The 22,743-nt window shown below is 43.2% G+C and overlaps 1 protein-coding gene across 8 annotated transcripts in view; it reads left to right on the top strand.

Annotated features, from left to right (window-relative positions):
* The window catches only part of TNC (tenascin C), a 161,288-nt gene that overhangs the window by 127,092 nt on the left and 11,453 nt on the right, over positions 1 to 22,743 (top strand). For 6 of the 8 annotated variants that reach the window (XM_021413961.1, XM_021413963.1, XM_021413958.1 and 3 more), the window contains 4 exons: positions 623 to 886; positions 10,448 to 10,720; positions 12,715 to 12,987; positions 20,521 to 20,793. In XM_021413961.1, the coding sequence (XP_021269636.1) occupies positions 623 to 886; positions 10,448 to 10,720; positions 12,715 to 12,987; positions 20,521 to 20,793 (1,083 nt within the window). Of the gene's footprint in view, positions 1 to 622; positions 887 to 10,447; positions 10,721 to 12,714; positions 12,988 to 14,096; positions 14,370 to 16,551; positions 16,828 to 18,758; positions 19,032 to 20,520; positions 20,794 to 22,743 lie in introns of all 8 variants that reach the window. The other 2 variants (XM_021413966.1, XM_021413965.1) reach the window with 2 other exon arrangements.

The following is a 22,743-nucleotide window of genomic DNA, read 5'->3' as shown; positions in this document are numbered from 1 at the left end:
ACTTTAAGTAATTCTGAGTAATTCTAAGTAATGCTCTAAGAGATACTTTGGAAAAATCTTGATTTCATTTTGGTACAAATAGGACATTTCCCATCAAGGGAAAGAAAAAATCCCAAAGATCCTGATCTTTGACTCTGGCTTTCTTTTGTACCAGAGCCTCTTAACACCCTGGGAATTTCACCATAGTAATAATTGATAGCTCTAATAATTCTCTAACTGTGCAGGTTTCTGGCAGAAATTGGTGGTTATGGCTGAAATGTCAGCCTGACAAAGAATACAGCATCAACGGCTTCAGTTGTCTCACTGTCCTTCAAATCCAGGCTTTTCTCACAACATCTCCCTTTCCCTGGGTAAATGCTCTGGGGGCTTAAATTCTTTCTCTCCTTCCTGCAGTGCTAACTGAAGTGAACATAAGCGGTGGAAGTTTAGATTTAGTGTGTTTTATCTATAAAAGAGAACTTCCTTTTCCTCTACCTACATGAAGTAATGCAGCTTCCAAAGCTCAGAGTGGCAGATGAGACTCTGATCTGTCACTAGACAACCAGTTGCTGCTCTACAGATGCCTCAAAACCTGTCCCAGGGCACTTCGGAGACACCTAAACTTTACTTTTTTCACCTGTAGATCTTGATAACCCCAAGGACTTGGAAGTCAGTGACCCCACTGAAACCACCCTGTCCCTTCGCTGGAGAAGACCGGTGGCCAAATTCGATCGTTACCGCCTCACTTACGTTAGCCCCTCTGGAAAGAAGAACGAAGTGGAGATCCCTGTGGACAGCACCTCTTTTATCCTGAGAGGATTAGACGCAGGGACAGAGTACAACATCAGTCTGGTGGCAGAGAAAGGCAGACACAAAAGCAAACCCACAACCATCAAGGGTTCGACTGGTGAGTAGCAGCTTTCAGTGAGTGCCTGCACCAGGTCCTTGGTCAATGACTGGTCTGAGTGCACCTTCACCTGATTTTCTGAGCTGCATCTGAGGAACTGCTTAAAAACATCCACTGCCTGCAGAACAGGCTTAGCTCTGTCTAGCGTGACAGATTAATTGAGGAACAGTTGTGTTTAGCTCCATGTTCTCAATGATGTCTTGCTTACCCTTTGAGAAGGCTCACAAAGAACACAGCTGTTTTTTCTGCAGGAAATGCAGACCTCGTCTTTTGTTTGAAGTGAGGCTGCTTTTTTGTACATTGTCTTATAACTTGTTTTATATTCCACAGCCAAAATCTAGGAGGAAGAGCAACCAGAGTGTTTCTAATATTGCTTGTTCCTGCCTAATGAGTTCTCTTCACAGCATGCCTCAGCCTGTCATGCTTCAGCAGGGTCAGCAGGACTCTGATGTTGCCCTTTCTCAGTTTTCTCATCCAAAAGCAGAAACAGGCTATTGTCACAAATCTGGTCACAGTCACTGTTTCCACTGGATACATGACTATGATATTTGTCTACAAAGAAGGAGTCCATTTCTGCCCTCTCCAATTTGTATGAACCACTCTACTTAACTAGAATCAGAGGACCATTCCTTGAATGAGGTTTCTCTGTGAAACTTTATGCCCCAAAGTTTGTTGTGTATGGGTCATATCTCAGCACAGAACATAAGTGAGTCCTGAATCTTTAAGTGCCTTCAGCCTGTATCTTGTGAGGCACAGCCTCAGGTGCTATAAGGCGGCAGAGGCAGTGAATCAGAATCAGTGGGGCTAGAATTAGTCTCCTTAGCAGATGTCAAGGTTTTTAACCTTTTCCCCCAGAAGACCGCCTATGAGGCAAACATGTGTCAGAAGCTGTGGATTTTACAAACTAATAACTGTCAAGAGCTGAATGGCTTAAAAAAAAACCAACAACACAAAAACCCCCCACTTTCATATTCCCAGGCAATATTCATGCCAGCAGCACCTATGACTGCTTTATAGAGTCAGGTAATCCAGTGCAGGAGAGAGTTACATGGTATTGTATAAACTGCAGTAAACCAGAAGTACTGAATTACTTATGTGATGCTTAAGATCAGGTTTATGTCCAATGCAGGGAAAAATCAGGAAGCATTGAAGCACACATGTACAAAGGGAAGCTGAAGGTTTATGTGGCATGATTGGGCAGGCTTTGATTTTTCTAAAGTGATCTTTTTCCCCATCTGTCTGAAGTCTGAGCAGTCTCAAAAGAAGCGCGTGTAGAGGGTGAAAAGGCAGAAACAACATGGTGTGGAATTTCACAGCCTGGTCTTTCCAGCACCAGTTTCCAAAGTTCCACAAGATGGCTTCTTTTTTCTTTGGATTGTTATTATTTTTAAAGAAGATCATCTGGATGGTGTATTCCTTTTAAGTCTTCACTCGGAGCAGCCAGTAAACAAAGAGTTCTCTGCAGTGAGCTCCTTAGAAGCAACAACAGCAGCTGGCATAACCTGTCATTGTGGCCCTCCTGCCTAGAACGGACAAATCCAAACACATGAGCATGGGGAGGCAGAAGTGCTCTATTCTCGGTACTTGGGGGGTCCTCAAGTCCTCAGGCTAAGCAAAACAAACTTGTTATTTTGCCCTCCCTCGCAGAGCTATAGGTGACCTCAGCTCCACTGCACTTCTGAGGAGAGAGCTTGGAGCCACCAAGCAGAGAGAATAATGATTGATGTGGAAAGTGCCAGCATCACAGCTAAGCCTGGACTAGCTTTTCTCGCCTGGTGGAGACAGTCTTGTTATTTAGAGGGTGATGTGCTCTCCTCACTGAACAAGGGAGGCCCTGCGGTCTCTGGGACGCCTGAGAAAGTTTCCTTTCAGTTTCCTCTTGATGGTTCAGTCAGGCTTTCTGCACACAGATACCCAGAAATGTCAGGGCTTTTGTTTCCCACTGCTTGTTTGAATTTGCTTGCTAGTGAATCATCTGCCACTGAGGGCAAGGCTTCTCTCTACCCCAGAACGGATGCTCTGTTGGTGTCTTCTCTCCTCCCACATATGCTCCTGGTTATCTTCGTGTGTATATCAATTTACCACACACAAGTGGTCGAAACTTTCGGAGCTCACAAGCTTCTATCAAAGCACATGTGCTGAAATGTCCCATACCATGGGATGGCAGCCTTGTGTCACTTCTTTTTCCTCATATGGATGAAGTGCGACTCCAGTTACAAAGTTATATTGGTGTCTGTGATTCTGCATTCAAGGAATGCTAAAATATTTTCACACTGCCATCTGCTTGTTTGCTCCCTTGTAGCTCCACATAGTCTAACCCTACTGCAGGCACTGACTCCTGACCCAGAGGAGCTGTCTGCCCCTGGGAGCTGTGTTGCTCCGGTGGCCTTAGGGATGCAGGAGGATGAACTGAGAGACCTCATGGTCTCAAGGGTTACAGACCACGGCTTTAGTGTTTCATGGTATGCAAACACTGGAGCCTACACTAGTATTGTGGTGGGGTACAAGGAGATGCCATTGGCAGCTGAGCCCCTGCAGAAACCTTCCTGCCCAGAGAATCCCTAGGTGCTGTGATTGAAGGCCTCCAGGTGAACACTTCATATAAAATCAAGGTACATGGGTTGGCTGGAGAATAAGGCTTCCCTCCTCTGGAAGCTGTGGCTGCAACAGGTACCTCCTTTCTGTTATTAACTAAGGTGCCACAAACCAGAGCATCTCCAATTTGTTAGAGGTCCTTCCCAGCATCTCACTCAGTTCTTGGTTTAGAACCACTCCAGAAACCAAAGTGAGCCATTTCACTAGCTCAAGGGACCTTTCTGGCAGCATGTCTGGAGAATGTTACGTGTGATTGACAACTAATCTGCAGAAAGAGCACACAACCCAGCTCTGAGAAAGCTGAGCACTCAGACTGCAGCTTTGTTCCATCTTCTGGTTCTGGAGCCCTGCCTGCATAGCACAATGTGGGTCCTGAAGGAGAAGGGATGGTAATACATCAGGCTGTGGAAATAAATGAGTGAACATTTGCAAAACCAAGTGCCAGCCTCACATTCCTCTGCTGAAGGACCCAGATTGTGCAGCAACTGCTGACAAATAGTGGATGTGATAGTGTCTTGCCTCTGGAAATGAGTTACACATAGGAGTATGGCTTGGAGAAGCAAGTTTTCCATTCTGCTGAATGTTTTTAAGAAGATTTATGCTGTTTACTGAAGACTGCTGTCTGTGTTGTGCATCATACCCTCTTCCTCTCCTGGCTTATTCTAGTCTTAGCTGCACTGCTCCTTTTGTATGTAGACTCAAAGGAACATTAGGAAGAGTGATTAGGTGAGACAGTTCAATGGGAAACTGCAGTGCTGACCCCTAGGAAAATGGATTTACCAGTAAAGGTTGTCCATTTATTCAGCTGATTCCTCTGCTGAGAGTATCTGGAATATCATATTTTTAGCGGTGGTTTCTGTAGTATTTCTGGACTCTGATACATTTCAGTGCTTTTCTCTGTGTTTAAACAGCTGGTTGAGAGAGGAGAAAGCCATTTGGCCAAAGTGCTCTTAAAAGAACACCAATCCTTTAGTGGACCGTGGTTCTTCATTCCTCTCTCAGGGAACTGCAGCGATACCCTGCAGTGAGGCTGAGCTGATTAGAGATTCTGCAGTGAAACTTGTTGATAGCCTCACTTGGAAAATAATGTGAGATCCAAGAGACGGAAGCGAGAAATAATACAGAATACTCTTTGCTCCATCCCAAGTAACCGGGGAAATGTCCTGGCAGGACGTTAACATTCTTCTAAGTAAAACTCCAGTGAAGCATTACAGTGGAATTCCTCAAAAGGCCAGCAACAGCAGTGTGGACATATTTTGGCCATATTCAGCCTGAAGATTTTAAGAAGAGAATGATACTAAAAAGTATTCTAGTCTGAGAAAGAGCATATGTTTGTAGTTCATCAAGTTCCATTCCTCTCAGCTTTCAACTCTTTGGTATCTGCTATTCATTCATCCCCCCACCGTGAATCAGCCTATCTGGCTGTCATCCACCCACCTAGGGCTCCTACATCTCTGTTTTCTTCCCATCTATTCTCCTGCTTTCTCTGTCAATTATTTGATCTCCATCCATGTTGTCCTACAGTTCGACTGTTATCCAAATGTTGTGTTTTCCATTCTGTAGCTAATATTCTGTCTGTTAAACATTGATCAGAGATACTATCTATGGCATCAGAGTGTTTTCCATGTGTTCATATCATTTACGTTTTCCTGTCTGTTGCATGTTTCTACCAAAAGCCCCATATTCCTCTATTACACAGTAACATAATGTGTATTCATGTGTATGCATGTGTGTTTATATATGCATGAAGAGCGTAGACCATTCTTTCTCATCCACAGATTCATTTGTGGAGTCAGTCATTAAACATAAAATAATTATCAGAGATAAAGTATCTACATGCCATCCTAGGGACAATATATACATGGCAACCTCCTGTGCAGGTGTCAAAGATCTCACAATAAAATTAACCCACTAGTGGGAATCTGGGATAGTATCAATAGAGGTGGTCAAACAAAATGAGGAAAAATGAGAAGCCAGTTTTTAATGATGTTTCACAGGGTTTTCTCAAGGATTCTTAGCATGTCAGCTTAAGGAGAGATAGCCTTATTTCATCTTTTTCCCTTGCATTTTTGGACATTTTTTTCCCCTTTTTCCAGTTCAAGATGCATGGCAGTTCCCCAGTGGGACCATCCATGACATGGAGCTTACTTGTATAACATACTGATGCCTTTTCCTCCCCACTGGTCTGTTCACTTTGGTTATGCATGGGTCCAGCAGAAATACTCCACAGTAAAGCCCAGCTACCACTATGCATTTCAAGTATTTTTGAGTATTTCTTTGAGTCAAGTAAGCCTAATGAATGTGCTGCATGTCTTCCTGTTTGTTCCCTAGGAATGTTACTCCATCACCCTGGTGTGGTCAGATAACAGTTCAGTTACAAAGAAAGAATGAATGACGCCAGCAGCTCTCATGGCACATACACTGGTGTGCTGACAACACTGCTGTCTTCAGGCTGCACTGTATGTAGGGCCTGGTTCAGGTCACATGCTAGTGGAATTCAGAACAACCCTTACCTAAGTCAAGAATGTTCTTAATATGGTGTATGTAATATGTAGTAGATGTAAATACAGGTCACTGTTTGCCTCACAGACTTCATCCCTTCTTTGAGATGAACAAGAAATAATGTTTTTACATCTGTACTTCTTCTGAGAGTATATTTTCAAGATAAGAATTCTGTATTTATTTGAAAACATTTTAAATTGATCTTTCTGTTCTGAAAACTTTTTCTTTCTGATGTATGTGTGAATTTGGAGACAGATAACTGAATCCTGAGAACATATTTGTGCTGATCTGACTGGTGGTGGTAGATGAGTTGCTTTCTCTTAATTGAATGCCATGGAGCATGAGAGCTAGGCAGTCACTGAGGTGTGAAATGATGTGGTTTTCCACTAATGAGGAGATAATTCTGCATGGCTAATTGAAGTGTCAGAAAAATCACCTGCCTGTGGCCTTACTGCTGTGATCAGAAACGCATTTGCAGTTTTCTACAGCTCTCAGATTTTTGGAATCTCACTGTGCTACAAGCTGTGTCCATAGATCTGTTCAGCATGTTGAAGGCCAAGCCTGCTTCTCGTCCACCCTTTTGGATCTCTTTAAAGATTGCTCTGGGTTTTTTGGTCTTTTAGTTAAGGGTCCCCTTCCCTTTTCTTAAAAATTCAGCATGTTTGAAGGTGGATCACTCCTCCAAGCATGTTTTCGCTTGGGTAGGATGAGATTTAGCATGTTTCTGTGTGTCTCATTTCTCAGTCTGGATTCGATATTGTTGCGATAATTGGCATGCGTTCCATTTCTGGTTTGGATCAGTAGCAATAACTTCTGTGCTGCAGTCAAGATAAAAGGCATGGTTGAGAGATGTAGAGTTCAAATCCTTGCTGATGTAAATTAGCAAAGTTCTTTGGAGGCAGCTGAAGTGGACTGATTTACATCAACTGAGGAGGAATCCGTCCATTTCTCTGCTGAAAGCATGTCAGCTGAAGCCTGTGTTTAATGGCTGTGGCTCTGGATCTGCTGCTTAGCGTGGCTCTGTGTGGGAGCCACGTGCTTGGTGATGCTGCCTGTGCTTCTAGCTTGGATTCAGTCTCCAAAATTGAAGTACCCATCTGTCTTCTCTGATCTTAGGGCTCTTTAATGAAAGCACAGAAACTGCTTTGTAGCAGGTGTTAGCTGTCATGTGCTGCATTTGGGGGGTTGTTATCAGGAAATTCTAACTTGTAATTTACCTTTGTTTAGCACATCTAGTCACAACGTCTGGAGAAACAGACAATGCAACATCATTTAATGGTACCAGTCCTGTTCCTACAGAGCTAAGTTACTTAACAAACCCCAGCACTGGTTCCCCTGCTCAGCTTTCGGTGCCCAGTGACCTTCCCATCTCAGAAGTCACTGATGCTCTTCGTGACCTTAACGTAACCCACAGGACTTTCAGTAGTTTCACCCTGTCTTGGGCAGCACAGGATGAGGTATTTGATCAGTTCCTTATCACTCTGAAAGACCTGTCCAGTTTAAACAGAACGCAGGAAATCTTTTTGCTGGGAAACCACCGAGAAACAGAAATTACCAATCTCACAGCTGGCACTCAATACCAGATTAACCTCCGTGGAAGCACTCAAGGCCAGCTCTCTGGGGCCCTGGAAGCTCTAGCTGCTACAGGTATTTTCTATGGATTCGTTAGCCACATGCTCCTCTTCTGCTTTGAAATACAGAACTTCATTTTCATACTGCTGTTCCACTGCAGAAATGCATAGCTTTGTGAGTGATGCCTTCCTTCTTAGTTCCCCCCCCCCCCCTTTTTTTTTGCCTAAATCTCCTTTTGTTCCCCCTCGCCTGCTCCTCATGCCAGATGGCCGAGGAAAATGCTAATTTTCTCTCTCTCTCCCCCCCCTTTTTTTTTGCATGGGATAAAACTCAGTGCTATGGAATGAAAGCTTTGAGTTACGTAGCATGGACAATGCCCCATGCAGCTTTGAAGGTGACGTAGCATCACTTCTCTCTTTTCAAAGTGCATGCGAAGAGAGGCATTGATGCATCTGCTATTTACAAGGCACATGAAAATAGCAAGATATTACGGGGGTTTATTGGGGTTGTACTCCAAAGCACAAAAGAAAGACCGCAAGGAAGTTGCAGTTTGCAGCATTGGCATGGAAGTGGTGATGTTGGAGAAAAAAAGATTGCAGCACATTGGGAGTATACCCTTCTGAAAACTTCTACCTGTTATCCCTATTATGTGAATTTCATGAGGAAACCGGCCTGCAGCCCCAGAGCTCAGTTCAACAAAGTACCAGTGTCAAAGTTCACACCTGGAGAACTGATCTGGGGACTAATGACCGTAGCAGACCACCTGCAAAAGAAATGCAATTCGTGATGTGAGATAAGACATCCACATAGAAACACTATTCTTATTGCACACCTAGTAAATAGAGTACCCTTATCTCTCAATGGTTTGTTCTCTCTCTTTTTTTTTAAGTTAAGAAACATCATCCCTTGGTATCATTTGCGATGACACTATCGTTGTTTTGTCACATATGTTGAATGCTTAACGGATGAGGTTTACAGAGATCTTCAGCCATTCAACCTGGTGCATGGATTTATGAGAATCTGTTGGCCCCTTGACAGCATGATGGGGCTGAGTGTGCTTCTGTTTCAGACATGCATGAGACATAACTGGGAGGCAAAGGGGCTCTGCATCTTGGAGGGGAATGAAACTGAGCACTCTTCAGAGAAATGTGAATTGCTTCTAAGCTGCGATGGTTACTTATTGTAGTCATGCTTTTACTTGAAATATTTTGCCTTGCTATAACTTTTGCTTAGCTTCATTTTCATTTAAAGTTGATGTGTTTATTTTATTTTATTTATTTTATTTCCTTTGCCACCAAAAGGTCATTTCTGATACAACCAGTTCTTTTTCTGCTCCACTTTCTCTTCTTTCAGCTAAATGGTGCTAACTTGACATGATTCATATTTTAGCTCTGTGATTGTCCCTTCCTGCTAAAGCTAAACAGCCCCGGATTCCTGTGTTCTTTTGTTGAATATCACTGTGTTATTTCATAAACAATCCCTTCCATTCTGACAGGATGAGGAAAGCTCGTCAAGAGTTTGAGTAGTAGTAATTTACTATATATTAGTGAATTGCACTAATAATAACTGGGATTCACGAAGCTGTCTGAAACAGCTCTGAAAATACAGCTCCACCTGCCTATGTAAAGCTATGCGAGAGTCACAAAATAAGCTTTATGTTTTTAAAGGGAGAAGATTTATATGAATAAAATTAAGCCTAATTCTCATTTATTTCAGGGCTCCCTTACACACTGACTCAAAATATATGTAAGGCTTTACGGTGGAAGTTTAGAAATATCAGATCCATTTCCCTCTGTCCATCCTCTCTTACAAATGCTCAGGCATGCAGATTGAGATTATTTAGCTAGACTTTGTTCTTATTATAATGCTGATGTGTCAACAATGCAAGTAAATAATAAAAGTGCTGGAAGTGCCAATGGTTGATCGTGTAGCAAGTCCAGGAGTTGAACTCGATGATCGTTATGGGTCCCTTCCAACTCAGGATATTCTGTGATTCTAAGATTTTCCATGTAGGAAAAAAATACATTAATGTGTTATTTTCCCATGAAACAGCTAATTTTAAGGAATCCATTGTATTTTCTCAGCATTGGAAGACTTGCTACTCTTGCTGGGAAAAAGACCTAAAATTTCAGATTTAACAGCAGCTGAGAGTTAGCTCTGATGGTTCCAAGTTTCCTAAGCCACCCTTGTGCTGGCATATGAGAATGCTTATTTCTGTGAAGGCAGATTTCAATTTTAGATTAGTATCAGTATCTCTGAAAATCCAAGCTTCTCTGTCTCTGGGAAGGCTTTGGTGGCAGAATAATGTAATTTAGTGAAGATATGCCTATTAAATTGAAGACATGCAGACATAAAGAGATTTTCCCTTCTTTGCTGTTTTGGATTAGAAATTGTTTGGAAGAATAAATAGCATCTTTCAATTAAAAGCATAACCATCTGAATCCCAACTCCGAGAAGCTCAGAGTCTTCCTAGCCTTACAATAGGGATTACTGCAGTATTCACAGTCACTTCATAATGGCAAATGCCAAATTCTTAATAGCTGTACTAAAGTGGTTGTAGTAATACTTGTATCACAGGGAGTTGTAATTAACATTAGCAAAATACATCCAGCTGTAAGACAGTCTATAAACTGCTTTCTGTGAGCAGTCTTTCAGCATTAATGTGATTATTATTTATTATTATGGTTCTTTCCTTACTGTTCTGTCTTGCCAAGTCTCCGAAGAGACTTTATGAGTTACCTGGGGCAGCTGGGAATGTAAATGTGCGTGGGGGTGCATCTCCGCATCACTTGCTTCCAAATGAAATTCATTAACTCTGAAAGTCATTAAGTAATACCTCATTGCCACTGGTCTGTAATCTGAGTAACTGACTGACTCTCTGTCCTTATTCAGAGGAAGAACCCGAGCTTGGAAACTTATCAGTGTCAGAGACTGGCTGGGATGGTTTCCAGCTCACCTGGACAGCAGCCGACGGGGCCTATGAGAACTTTATCATTCAGGTGCAGGAGTCTGACCATCCAGAAGAAACCTGGAATATCACAGTCCCTGGAGGACGGCACTTTGTGAACATTACAGGCCTCAAGGCCAACACACCTTATAACGTCACACTTTACGGTGTGATTCAAGGCTACAGAACCAAACCCCTTTATATTGAAACCATGACAGGTATCTTTTCATCCAGCCTCATGGCTCCCTTTCGTTGCAGAAGGGGACACGAGCCAGAGCTATTGCAGCTGCTTTACAAAGCTTGCTCACTCGGTCTGCTTTGCATGGTTGCACTGAACTCATTAAAGCTTGGCTGAACATCTCTGGCATGGAAATGTCTCATGATCAGACTTTCCAATAAGAGTCTCCATGCCCCCATGGAGCCATTTGCTTTCAGGAATGCTCTTTTTACCCCTCTCAGAATGGCTTGTTTTGTTCCCTTTATTTGCTTTTCTTCTAGCTGACGCTAACTGCAAAACCCAACTGGCTGTTGTACATGCTCAGGAAAGTCCAGGTTGCCTTGTGAAATTATAAAAATCTGCTCCTGTAGCCCAGATAAGCAAAGCCCAAGAGCGTGTTTGAATTTTGCCCTTCAGAAGCTATTTCTGAAATTATGCACCAGCTTCTCTATAAACACAACATCAAGGGCATAGTCTGACTCAAGGGCAAGGGCAGACACCTTCCATGTGCTCTCATATAGAAAAGAACACAAGAAATTTCCTACCAAGAGTAGTATGATATATTGAGCCACAGAAGTTTAAATAATTGGATTGTTCTGAGAAAGATACAGTGCAAGAAAGCCACATTTCACCAAAATACCATGGCATAAAAGTGACCTGGAAGGGGGAAGGTAAGCCTCACGTCATCAGAAGCTCGAATGAGACTAATCAAGAGCCACAAACATAATTTTCTGGCTGATCTTGTGAAATGCTGCATTTTGGATAAAGGTTTGCTTATTGTGAACTTCTACTATGAGAAGCAAATTGAAATGTCTGTCCTATGTGGCTCAGTGAGTCTTCCAGGTGTTAGGATCACTGTAATGTACAGGATATGAATTGGCAGTGGAGGGGCACCAGTGGTTCTTCCATTGGGTGATTCCTCTGGGCTTCCTTACAGACCTTGCAACCTCCTGCCATTGTGGGACAGCCAGAGCTTGCTCATATTTACTTTTCCCAGGCACATATTGCCCAGCATGGAAGAGGGTAAAAGTACATATAAGAACAAAACAAAATGAAAGCATTATACTCAGCAAAGCTTGCCTGTTTCAGTAGTGCTTTAAGTGGCTTGGCTTCAGTAGAAATGTGTGTGGCACAAGGCACTTGCCTTGGGCTGCGTCCTGCTGCAGTCTGGGAGCGCTGTGCTTTGAGGCTCTGGTAGCAGACTGCCCATTGAAAACAGACAAATGTGGCAAGGCAAAAGAAGCTGCAGAGGGACAAACAAGAAAACAGACATCATGGGTGTCCTGCCCAAATACTCAGTGTGCTCTCTGTGTATTAACTTAATGAAAACAGCTGAGGATTCCCTGCTGAGGTTTTCCCTTCCATTTCTGGGTCATACTCGGCATCCGGCTTTTCAGAATTTTCCCTTCTGGGGACTTTCAATTGTCAGAATTTTTTGAGCCTTCCTGGAGCACGTCAGGGATGTCTACAGAGAGGAAGAAACCCCAAGGCAGCTATCACTGCTTTGCATTTTGGCTCCAGCTCCCAAATTACATGCCAGCTTTCATAAACTTAAGCTGAAAGGGAAACTGGAAGAACTAAAACAAAACACAACCTTTTCCAATGGACACAGCGATGGCTCTAGTTTCAGCTTCTCCTAAAACTGGAAGCTGACTTCTCCAAATGCCCTGGGGCGTTTGGAAATGTTCTTTTGGGACTGCTTTCATGCTCAGACCTCAAAGATGCATGGCTGCAAAGGGAAATAGCTACAGCTTTTAACCTTCCTTTTTTCCTTTTTTTCCTTTTCTTTTTCCTCTTCTATAGCATTTTGAGATGGCTGTCATTTAATTTCTTCCCTTTTAAGAACCTTTTTGCCTGTAGCAAGCTTTTACTTAAACCCTTTTCTCCAAGGGCAGCTTGGAGCGCTGTCAGCATGAGCAGAGCGAAGCAGATCATTTCTGAGCAGGATGGGGTGCAGGGCTGTGCCCTTCTGACCAATGTTGTTTCCCTCCTCAGGAGCACACCCCGAAGTTGGTGAGCTAACCGTTTCCGACATTACTCCTGAAAGCTTCAACCTTTCTTGGACAACCACCAATGGGGACTTTGACGTCTTTACTATTGAAATTATTGATTCTAACAGGTTGCTGGAGCCCATGGAGTTCAACACCTCAGGCAATTCAAGAACAGCTCATATCTCAGGGCTTTCCCCCAGCACTGATTTTATTGTCTACCTCTATGGGATCTCTCATGGTTTCCGCACACAGGCAATAAGTGCTGCGGCTACAACAGGTACATAAAACCTACCTCAATGCTAACTCTCCTTTCTTCTAACTCTTCCTTGCAGGTTGTGCCCATTTCCCTGCCCTCAGATACCCCATCAGTCTGCCCTCTGCCAAATTCTCTACCTCACTGTTTGACACCTTCTAAAGAAGACCTGCCGCAGACATTTTGAACTGTGAATGTTAAGCCACCGTCCCATCCAGCAAAGTCAGTCAATCACAATGTGATGTAACTTCATTCACATAATGATGTGTTAGCTCTTGTTCAAACATTAGCATAGGGACAATGCCTGACACTGATGGGAAGCAAAACAAATTTCCCAAGAAGCGAGTGGGAGATGATTCATTATGTTGGCTTTGCGGTATGTGCTATGCAGCACAGAGGACACACTCCTTCTTTCAGATAAACCAATTTATAGATACAGTTTTTATCCTGATTCTCTAAATGGGTTTCGGGCAAATTTCAGTCTGTCAGCAGATTCCTACAGGGCCAATACATTGCTTGAATTCAACTTCAGAATTCACTTTTGATTTGATGTTGGTAAATGAAATGGGTAGGTATTTAGCTGTTGGCACATTGCACATCCTGAGGTTTTACTGTTGATAGTGTGTCCAGAAAAGACTCTCAAAGAGAGGGAAGTGTCAAATGTGTTTTAGCCAATTACAGCGTGAAAGAGGAATAAGAGAGGACGAGGGGTCTAGGTTACAGAAGCAGAAGGTGTTTCTCACAGCAGGCAGATAATAGCCCATGTTGTGATCATTTGACATCTCTACCAATTTTTGCCTGCTAACATGATCTCAGGAAAAGTTGTCATAGCAATTTGTCATTGCAGGAGATTAAGGTAGTCAATGACGTCAAGTTTAATACCAAATATCAGTGGTCAAGATAATGCAGAGTTGCGTTTTCTAGCATCAGCAGATTGTGAATCTACTCAGTGAATCATGTAAAGGTGACCACTGAGGTCATGGTATGGAAAACATCAAGGAATATATGGCCAGGTGGTCTTTGTGATCTGTGGCTCATGTGAATTCAAACTTTTACTTTCTTTATTTTATTTTATTTTATTGCATTGGGCTTTAATAATTGCAATGCATTTCCATTTGTTTTTCTTCCCGTAGTAGAGGAACCTCTCCTTAGCAAACTCACTGTATCAAATGCTACCTCAGACTCCATGTTGCTCATGTGGGAAGCACAGGACAATGCCTTTGACCATTTTATTCTAGAAGTCAGAAACTCTGACTTCCCTTTGGACTCCCTGGTGCAAATAGTGCCAGGGGCCTCCCGGCACTATGTAGTCACCAACCTCAAAGCTGCCACTAATTACACTGTCCAGCTCCATGGTGTAGTTGATGGGCAAGGTGGTCAGACCTTGACAGCACTGGCAACCACAGGTATTTCGTTATTTCACCTTCTAGGTTTGCTTTTTTCTCTTCTTTCTTTTTCTGTCCACCAAACCACTCTGAAACATGGCTCCAACTCATCATCACTCCTTTGATAAAGTATAGGAAGATCACTGTGAGGGGAGGCTGAAATAAACTGACCTTGTGAGATCTTGGAAAGAGAGATATCTGAGACAATGGAAAAGGCTGGAAAAGTGCCCCCAGCATTAAGGGAGCCAGTTGTAAACCATGATCGGTTTCATTATATATACACTTATCAGCAAGTACTGTGTATATATAGCTGACATGCTCCAGATGGTTAATGTTTTTCACAGAATATCTTTGCACTTGATCTGAGTGATGTGCCTGTTCATCCCATCCTCACTTGCTTCCTTGTGGGCGGGAGGGCTTCATAGCTTTGTCAGCCAGAGAGGCACCTGCATGCCATTTTGGTTCTTTGTTCTTAAAACCAAATGTCTTCCAAGACATTTGTATCTCTTGTGGGAGTTTCGTGCAGCATGCTCAATGGCCAGCCAAAATTGCATGGAGTGGTCTGGCCACCTAGTGCTGGTTCTGGCGTTCTTCTCTGCCCCGCATTTTTAAGTGTTCCCAGCAGAAAACTGGGCTTAAATAGGAAGTCCACCCTTTCTTGATGGTCAGCCCACCACACTGCCACTTGCATTGCTGTCTTTCAGTCCTTGAGACCTGTCTGGTTTCACCGTGTGTCAGAGCTTTTCCTGTGGTGGTGGTGATTCCAAGAGCTCACTGAGACTCTCCTGAAGAGAAAATTCCAACCCGTTTTGCATGTAGTACTCTTTGGAGTCTGGGTGTCATGTCATGAGCCTGCCTGACTGGATGCAAATGGCATGTGAAGGAATGCAGCCATGTCAGAACCCAACTGGAGAGGATCGGTTTGTCACCTCTGAGCTGCATGCGGGGCTGATGGCTCCATGCTCGGTCTCACCGGGTTCTCCACCCAAGCCTGTCTGCATTGTGGATATTTTCTCATCTCCTTCCATCTTCAGAAGTACTATGCTTACATGGTGACATCTTCACTGTCAGCCATGTGGGCATTGATTGGCAGCATGTGATAGTGGCATGTGTCCTTAATCGGGGCCACTTGGATTCACCTCTTCCAAGACTTTTCCATGGAGGGAGGTGGACTATTAATTAAAAGTCTTGCAGTTGGGGATAGCTGGTAAAAATTGGAACATCTTGCAGCAGTTCATGTTTTAGTTAACAAAAGGATTCTGTTCTTTCACTCTTCTTGGTCAGTGTGATACACCCTTCTTGCTTTTCTCCCAGCATGTATCACTCGTACAGTTATTCCCCTGTATCACACTGGCTGCATTTCCCAATGTGTTCTTGGTTTATACTCAATTGGCAAGAGAAAAATAGAAATTCAGCCCTGAGAGCCGGCAGGATTTCGAGGCCACCTGACTGCAGGGCCGTGTTTGTGGTCTTTCTGGGCTCTAATGAATCCCAAATGATTTTACACTAAACAGAATAGATTAAAATAGCAATGGTCTTTCTTCTATAGCATGAAGGCAAAGTTTCTGAATGGTCAGAAAGAGGGAGAGCAAGAGCATTGCTTGGTTGTTTTTGTCCAGTCCATTATGAGGAACACCTTAGCCATTGAGTCCAGAGAGGTTTTGGCCTGAGATTAGTGCTGACATGATTGCTGCCAGGACTAAAACCCCAGTAAACTTCTGGGTCCAAAAATATGAGTATCTACAGTGCCAGCTAATGGGAACACTAAGAAGAAGCTGAAGTCGGTATTCAAGGACATCTGTTTTGAACTCCCCTAATTTCTGCCTGAATCCTACTTCACCTACTTCAGAATTGCCATGGGTCTGGGTATGTATTCTTGTTAAATTTCCAGCAGTTTCCATGGTTGTACCATGGGGCTGGTTGCTGTTGGTACTTCTGTGAATCAAGCCCACATTTCATTAGGAAAACAGAGTGCATTTAAGAAAACTGAATGGAAAAAAAATAAAAGTCAGCACTAATTTCACTGGCTTCTTTCCAAATCTTTACAAATTAGTTGTTATGGTGCTCCTCTTTTCCTCCACCACTGCAAAACAAGGCTAAACCCTTCAGCTTCAGCTTTAAGTCTCTCTAACCCCCCATGGCTAATTCTTCCCCCCACCCCGAAGTAATGCTCTCTCTTCACCTGTGTTCCTCTCTCCTTCAGAGGCTGAGCCACAGCTGGGCACGCTCACACTCACAAATGTCACCCCTGACAGCTTCAACCTCTCGTGGACCACAAGGGATGGGCCTTTTGCCAAGTTTGTCATACATGTTAGAGATTCCTATGCAGCACACGAACCCCAGGAGCTTATGGTGTCGGGAGGTGCTCGCAGCGCTCACATCTCAGGCCTGCTAGATTACACTGGCTATGACATTAACATTAAGGGCACCACCGATGCAGGTGTTCACACACAGCCCCTCACTGCTTTTGTCATGACAGGTACCTGCCGAAAGGTTTGGAGTATGTTTATCGGTTGATAATTTATATTTATTCCTGCATGGATGAAAGGGTGGACTAGAGCACTGAGTATCTGTCCAGCATTGATGCTTGCATTTGAAGCTTAGCGCAAGCATGGGTTGCAGCAGGCATGTTGACCTTAAAAAAATTTCAGGAGGAGTAATAGTTTAAAGTGATTCAAGAGCTCTCTGGGGTTTTTCTTTTGTGTGTAACAATCTTTTCTAACTCCCAGTGTTTAAGGGAGAAATTTGTCAGTACTTCCACCTGTACATCCCTTACGTCTGATTAATTTGGCCAGATTTTAACTGGGACCAGTAAACATCATGTGCTGAAATAGTCAAATAAATACTACAGAGTTAATGTTCTGTGTATGACACAGCCAGTGTGCACTGCTAGGGCTTGTCACACAGACCTATGGAAGCCTAAATAGGATTAAAGCAGAAACTGAGGCCTTTTCTTTTTCCTCCTCACTTCATTAATGCACAGTGGGAGCGCTCCTTGAAGTAGCAGTGATCCCTTCCCTTAGGGAACGTGACTGCGTTTTGCACCAGCTTTGACCTGCCACCTGATGAATGTAGTTAGAAGTCAGGAAGTGTTTGCTTCCAAAACTCTTCCACTTTGAAAATAAACCATGGTCACTGGTGTTTTGAGAGGAAGCTTCCCACAACTAGGTAAACACGTGGCACCCCATACCACAGTTGGCTGTGCCAGCAGTTTGCAGAAACCTCCTGGGTTTAGTATATTAGTGTCACTCCACACCTATCCCAGGAATGCTCTAACAGAACGTCAATGTCATCAGCTGTGAAAAGTCAAAAACAAACCTAAAACTCTTTGCCAAAGAAAATTTTGCGTTTAACTGACTTCTTCTATTAAATGAGTGGAATTTGAGTGATGGAAGATTGGATGAGTTAGTTCCAAGGCCAACACAATGTGGTTTGTCAAATTGTGTAGAGAATTCTAGCAATGCCTGGGATGCTGGGTCGAGGCCAGGGCGTAGCAGAGCCAGCTGATCTCCCTGTTTGACTTGTAAGATTTTGGGTGAGCTTGACTGTCTTGTGAAAATTTGGCCTTTTTGTCTAAGAGACATGGTGGGAAAGTTTTGAGAAACTGGTCCACAGGCTCTAAACTTTGGCAAATGGATATCAACTTATTATAGCTGATGTAAGAGAAAAAAAAAAAAAGACTTCTCACTGGAATTTCTTTAGGCTGTCAACATGCTACACTAGCAGCTGCCTGTGAAGCTCTTTGAACAGGTTATTGCTCTGCTCTGTGATCATTAGCCCCTGCCCTTAGCCGGTGCAAATTCTTGCTTCTCTGCTACTACCTACAAAAGCAATTTTGCAAGTGTTTAGTTCTTGCACTGGCTGTGACCCTGGCTGATCGATGTCCTGCTTCTGGCAGTCCTGCTGGCATCACTGACCCTCCACTTTTGAAAGAAAAGGCTGGAGATACTCATGTGAGGTAGAGAGGAAAGAATGCAAGATATAGGAACAGTGAATGTCAGAGTTGAGACTTGTCCCTAAAGCAGCCATGGTGGAGGCAATTGAAAGGAAACAAAAGCTTTATGCATCACATTTCTAAAACAGTTTTGGTTATAGCTGCCTTCTACTGCATGTGCAACAAGAGTAATATGCTTACTCGTTGAGCTTTGAAGGAATTTCAAAGGAGCTTGTGAGATGAGGTGTTGAGATGTACTAGAGGAAAATTAAGACTTGAACATTTAACTTTTGGAGGCTCCATTGAAAATCCTGGTCTTGTGATCTGGGCTTCAATTAATTCCATATTTTTGGGGAAAAAAAAATGTGATTTATGTCTGGTGGAATCTGTGACATTTTCTAATTTGCAATGTTTTTTTTTTGCTTCTTTTTTTTTTTTTTTGTGTGTGTGTGTTTTTGCACCTTCCCTTCTTTTAGAGGCCATGCCCCCACTGGAAAACCTAACTGTCTCTGATATTAACCCTTACGGGTTCACAGTGTCGTGGATGGCATCGGAGAATGCCTTCGACAGCTTTCTTGTAGTCGTGGTGGACTCTGGCAAGCTGCTGGACCCACAGGAGTTCCTCCTTACGGGAGCCCAGCGGCAACTGAAGCTTAAAGGCCTTATAACTGGCATTGGCTATGAGGTTATGCTTTATGGTTTTGCCAAGGGGCACCAAACAAAGCCCCTAAGCACTGTGGCTGTTACAGGTATTTTAATGTGAACGAATTGTTCTCTTCCACTTTTTTTCTTTCTCGCTTTTCTTCTCACACGGAAGATGTTTTATGCCATCCATTTGCAAAACAAACCTTGGCTTTTGCATCCCTTTCTGCATCGTGGCTACACATAACTCCTTGTGGTTGATTGGTTCACCAATGAAATTCCGTTCCTTTTAACTTGATGTTTCCTTTTTCTCTTTGTGAGGGATCCTGTAGAGACGCATGACGTGGGTTGAGGGGTGAAAGTTTCTGCTATGTTCATGCAGGTACTTCTAACTGGAATCTTTCAAGAGAAATAGCTGCATGCGGGAGCTCGTCTTGTTAACAGTGGCTGGGCACCTCAGCATTCTTCAATTTGCCAACCATCGGGATCTTCAGGAGGAAATCATCCTGGTTTTCCTGCCTATGGCCTCGTTTCTTTCACTCTCTCTGTGTTCCACACACAGAACATGATGTGGTCACTGCCAACCGTAACGTTGGCATCTCTCTCCACAAAACCTTAGCTCGTGTTCTCAACCTCATCATAACTGCTGTCTTCCAGCAGCAGCATTTGAGTAATTTTCTTGATAAATAATTGCAGACTGATTCTCTAGCCCTATAACCATCAAGTCTCATCTGCACGTTGCTGACGATGCAGCAGTAAAGCTGGGGGTTACCTGACTGCAGGTTCATGAGAAAATAAATAGGAATGTCTTCCTCTGGAAGACAGAAGAGCACTGGAGATGCTGTAAGACAGTAAATGCTCCAACAGCATTTCTGCTGGTAGCAATGCGTGACCATATTGAGCTGAAGGTGTTTTGTGGTTAATAACTTATAGCTCCTGGGATCCTCTTGAGTGGGTTTGTTCACCAAAGACAGCAGGTCTTGCACATTGCATTTAAATGTATGAATTTTCATGATTCCCCATTGCTGCTTCAGCATTTGTTTGATATCAAAGTGAAGGATTCTTCTGATCAAAAGCATCAAAGAGGCCAGAAGTGCATGGAATAAGGGTTTTGCATGAAGGAAAAGACTCTTTCAAGCAGCTTCTATGCTGTTTTCCTAACAGACAGAGACATGATCATGTTACAGGCATGCCTGCAGATCTATAACAAGAGCTTGTTTTTATCATACATAAAGGTTTCACATGCGATGGGTAACTCAATGAAAAGTAAGGGACCAATGCACTTCCAACTTACTATCAGCATGTGTAATTTTGCATGGCAGAGGCAAATGATGTATTTCCATGTAGTGGACTTATGATAAGAGTGAAAAGTTTGAATGAGCCCACACGCACCCTCATACACGTTCTTCAGTATGTGGAAAATGCTAATGTTCCTTTTTTTTTTTTTTTTTTTTTCAATAGCCAGCAGATTGTTTCCCTTTCTTTGAACTGTGGTTGGATTCTTGCAGTATGCTATAGCCAGACCTCAGGAAGGTCACTAATGAACTGACTCAAACAATTACTTTTTTTCCCTACTGCTATCTTCTCCTTTTTTAGAGGCAGAACCCGAGGTCGACAACCTTCTGGTTTCAGATGCTACCCCAGACGGCTTCCGTCTGTCCTGGACTGCAGATGATGGGGTTTTCGACAGTTTTGTTCTAAAAATCAGGGATACCAAAAGGAAATCTGATCCGCTGGAACTCATAGTACCAGGCCATGAGCGCACCCACGATATAACAGGGCTGAAAGAGGGCACTGAGTATGAAATTGAGCTCTATGGAATTAGCAGTGGACGGCGCTCCCAACCCATAAATTCAATAGCAACCACAGGTATTGTCTTTGCGGTAGGAAAAACGTGTTCATGCCTAATTCTGTTTACATTTCTCCTTTTCCTAGGCAGTCTGAGCGGTTACTGAGACCTTCGAACTGTCTCCTGCATGTCACTTACCCAAGTTTTGGTTGTTAATATTGTTTTTGCATGAAAATATGCAGATTCTGGTCACGTAAAAAGTTTGTGAGGCTTAGGTTGAATTCCTCAGATTAAGTTAAATGAAGAATGGGTTCATGATTTGAAGCATTTCATTTTGGCACTTTTGAATGGAACTTTTTTTTTCCCATCAATATCATGGTGTCATTTTGAAATATTTAAATCCGAAAAAATCAAGCAATGCCCTTTGATCCAAATTCTCTCTTTAAGAAACACAGGGCTTTCTGATTTGAAAATATAATAATTTCAGATCAACCTAATTCTGGGAGGAGAGGGATGAGAAGGGGATGGTTGAGTTCAGTGCATGGAGAAGCCAACAGAAATGTGTAAAAGATTTTGTGTCCAGCTACAACCCACAGCAAAGGACCAACAACAACTCAGTATGAAACAGCTTTCCCTAGAATAGCATGGCCTCACAACTCACCTCAATGGCTCCGGTGGCAGTTGTTACCACGGAAAGGCACATTTCTGAGCAGCTCCACTGGCTGCCATCACAGCCCTTGAATAAACACATACCCACTCACCCAGGCATTTACATGCATCCATCACAGGGCACCTTTCTCCGGGCTCATGTGGGCTGTCTCATAATGGAGAAGGATGCTTAAAGTCAACTGCACTTATTAGCAGCATGTCCCTGTTTTCACTGACTTTAGGATATTTATGGTAAACCACTAACTGTTATCATTTTCCTCATGACTACATTCTAATTCGGTCCTTTCAGGGAGATTTAGCACACGTCACCTCGTGGCGCCAATAGCCCCAGAGATGTTTTCAGCTGTAAATAGCCCATGGATAATTGATAATAGAGTTGGAGCCACAAAAATCCAGCTAAATAACTCAAACTGCACATTACACCGCATCAGATAGCTGGGGCCACCAAGGCATGTAACTAGTTCCTTATTTAGGAGTTGGCTATTTGGAGAAACATGTATATTTATAACAATTCCAGTTTGGTGGCAAAGTAACATTTGCTACCTCTGCAGTGGGTGGCTTGGACAGGCTCATGTGCAGCCCTGCTTTATTCTAGCCTGTGTACAGTGTATGATCAAGCAAGAAATAAGTGTCAGAAAGTCTTCAGCCTTAGTAAAGGAAGCAGAAAAATCCCAGTAGGAGCAAAGACTGCCAGCAAACAGACCAGCAAACCTAACCCAAACATTACCATGGAAATGAAGTCGTGAAAACGAAAGCTGAAAGGATTGAAAATCCCACTCTGTATTTGTCATTCACACTTCTCTCTTCTTCCCTACATGGGCACATACCCTTGTGTAAACAAATGCAGTCATCAGGGATCAGATCTGCTACTGGTGTAAATCAGTGTATTTGAGGACATCTGCTTTGAGCATCACTAAGCAACCCTCTCCTGAGGCCTGACCTCATATCTCTGTATGCGAAGCCATGCACCCACTGGAAGGAAGGAGAGTTAGGGAAGACCTTGCATGTTCACTGTTGGGTGCCCTGTCCTCCACTGTGGTTTCCTTCCTTACTTTCACCGATTTTACCATGATAGAAAACATTCACCATAAGATCACTGCAGAGCGAGGCAGCATTGCACAGAGCTGCAGTGCCCGATCAAGTTGGCACGAGGGAGTTTGCACACTGATGCTCTCAGAGGAATTCGGTGTCTCTTGGAGATTCTTCTATATAATATCTGTGGAGATGCAATTCAACCCTCAGCAGGGGGCCACAACATGGCTGTGCGCCAGTTAATATCCTTGGTAGGAAGTGTGGGTCTCATGCTGCTAATTTCCTCTTCTTTAAATGGTGTTTTGCCACATTCTGATGGGATTTTTCAT

The sequence above is a fragment of the Numida meleagris genome, chromosome 16 (genome assembly GCF_002078875.1).
Source record: "Numida meleagris isolate 19003 breed g44 Domestic line chromosome 16, NumMel1.0, whole genome shotgun sequence".
NCBI classification, from domain to species: Eukaryota; Metazoa; Chordata; class Aves; order Galliformes; family Numididae; genus Numida; species Numida meleagris.
The sequence above is the reverse complement of the archived record's forward strand: the minus strand, read 5'-3'. Positions and strand labels throughout refer to the sequence as shown.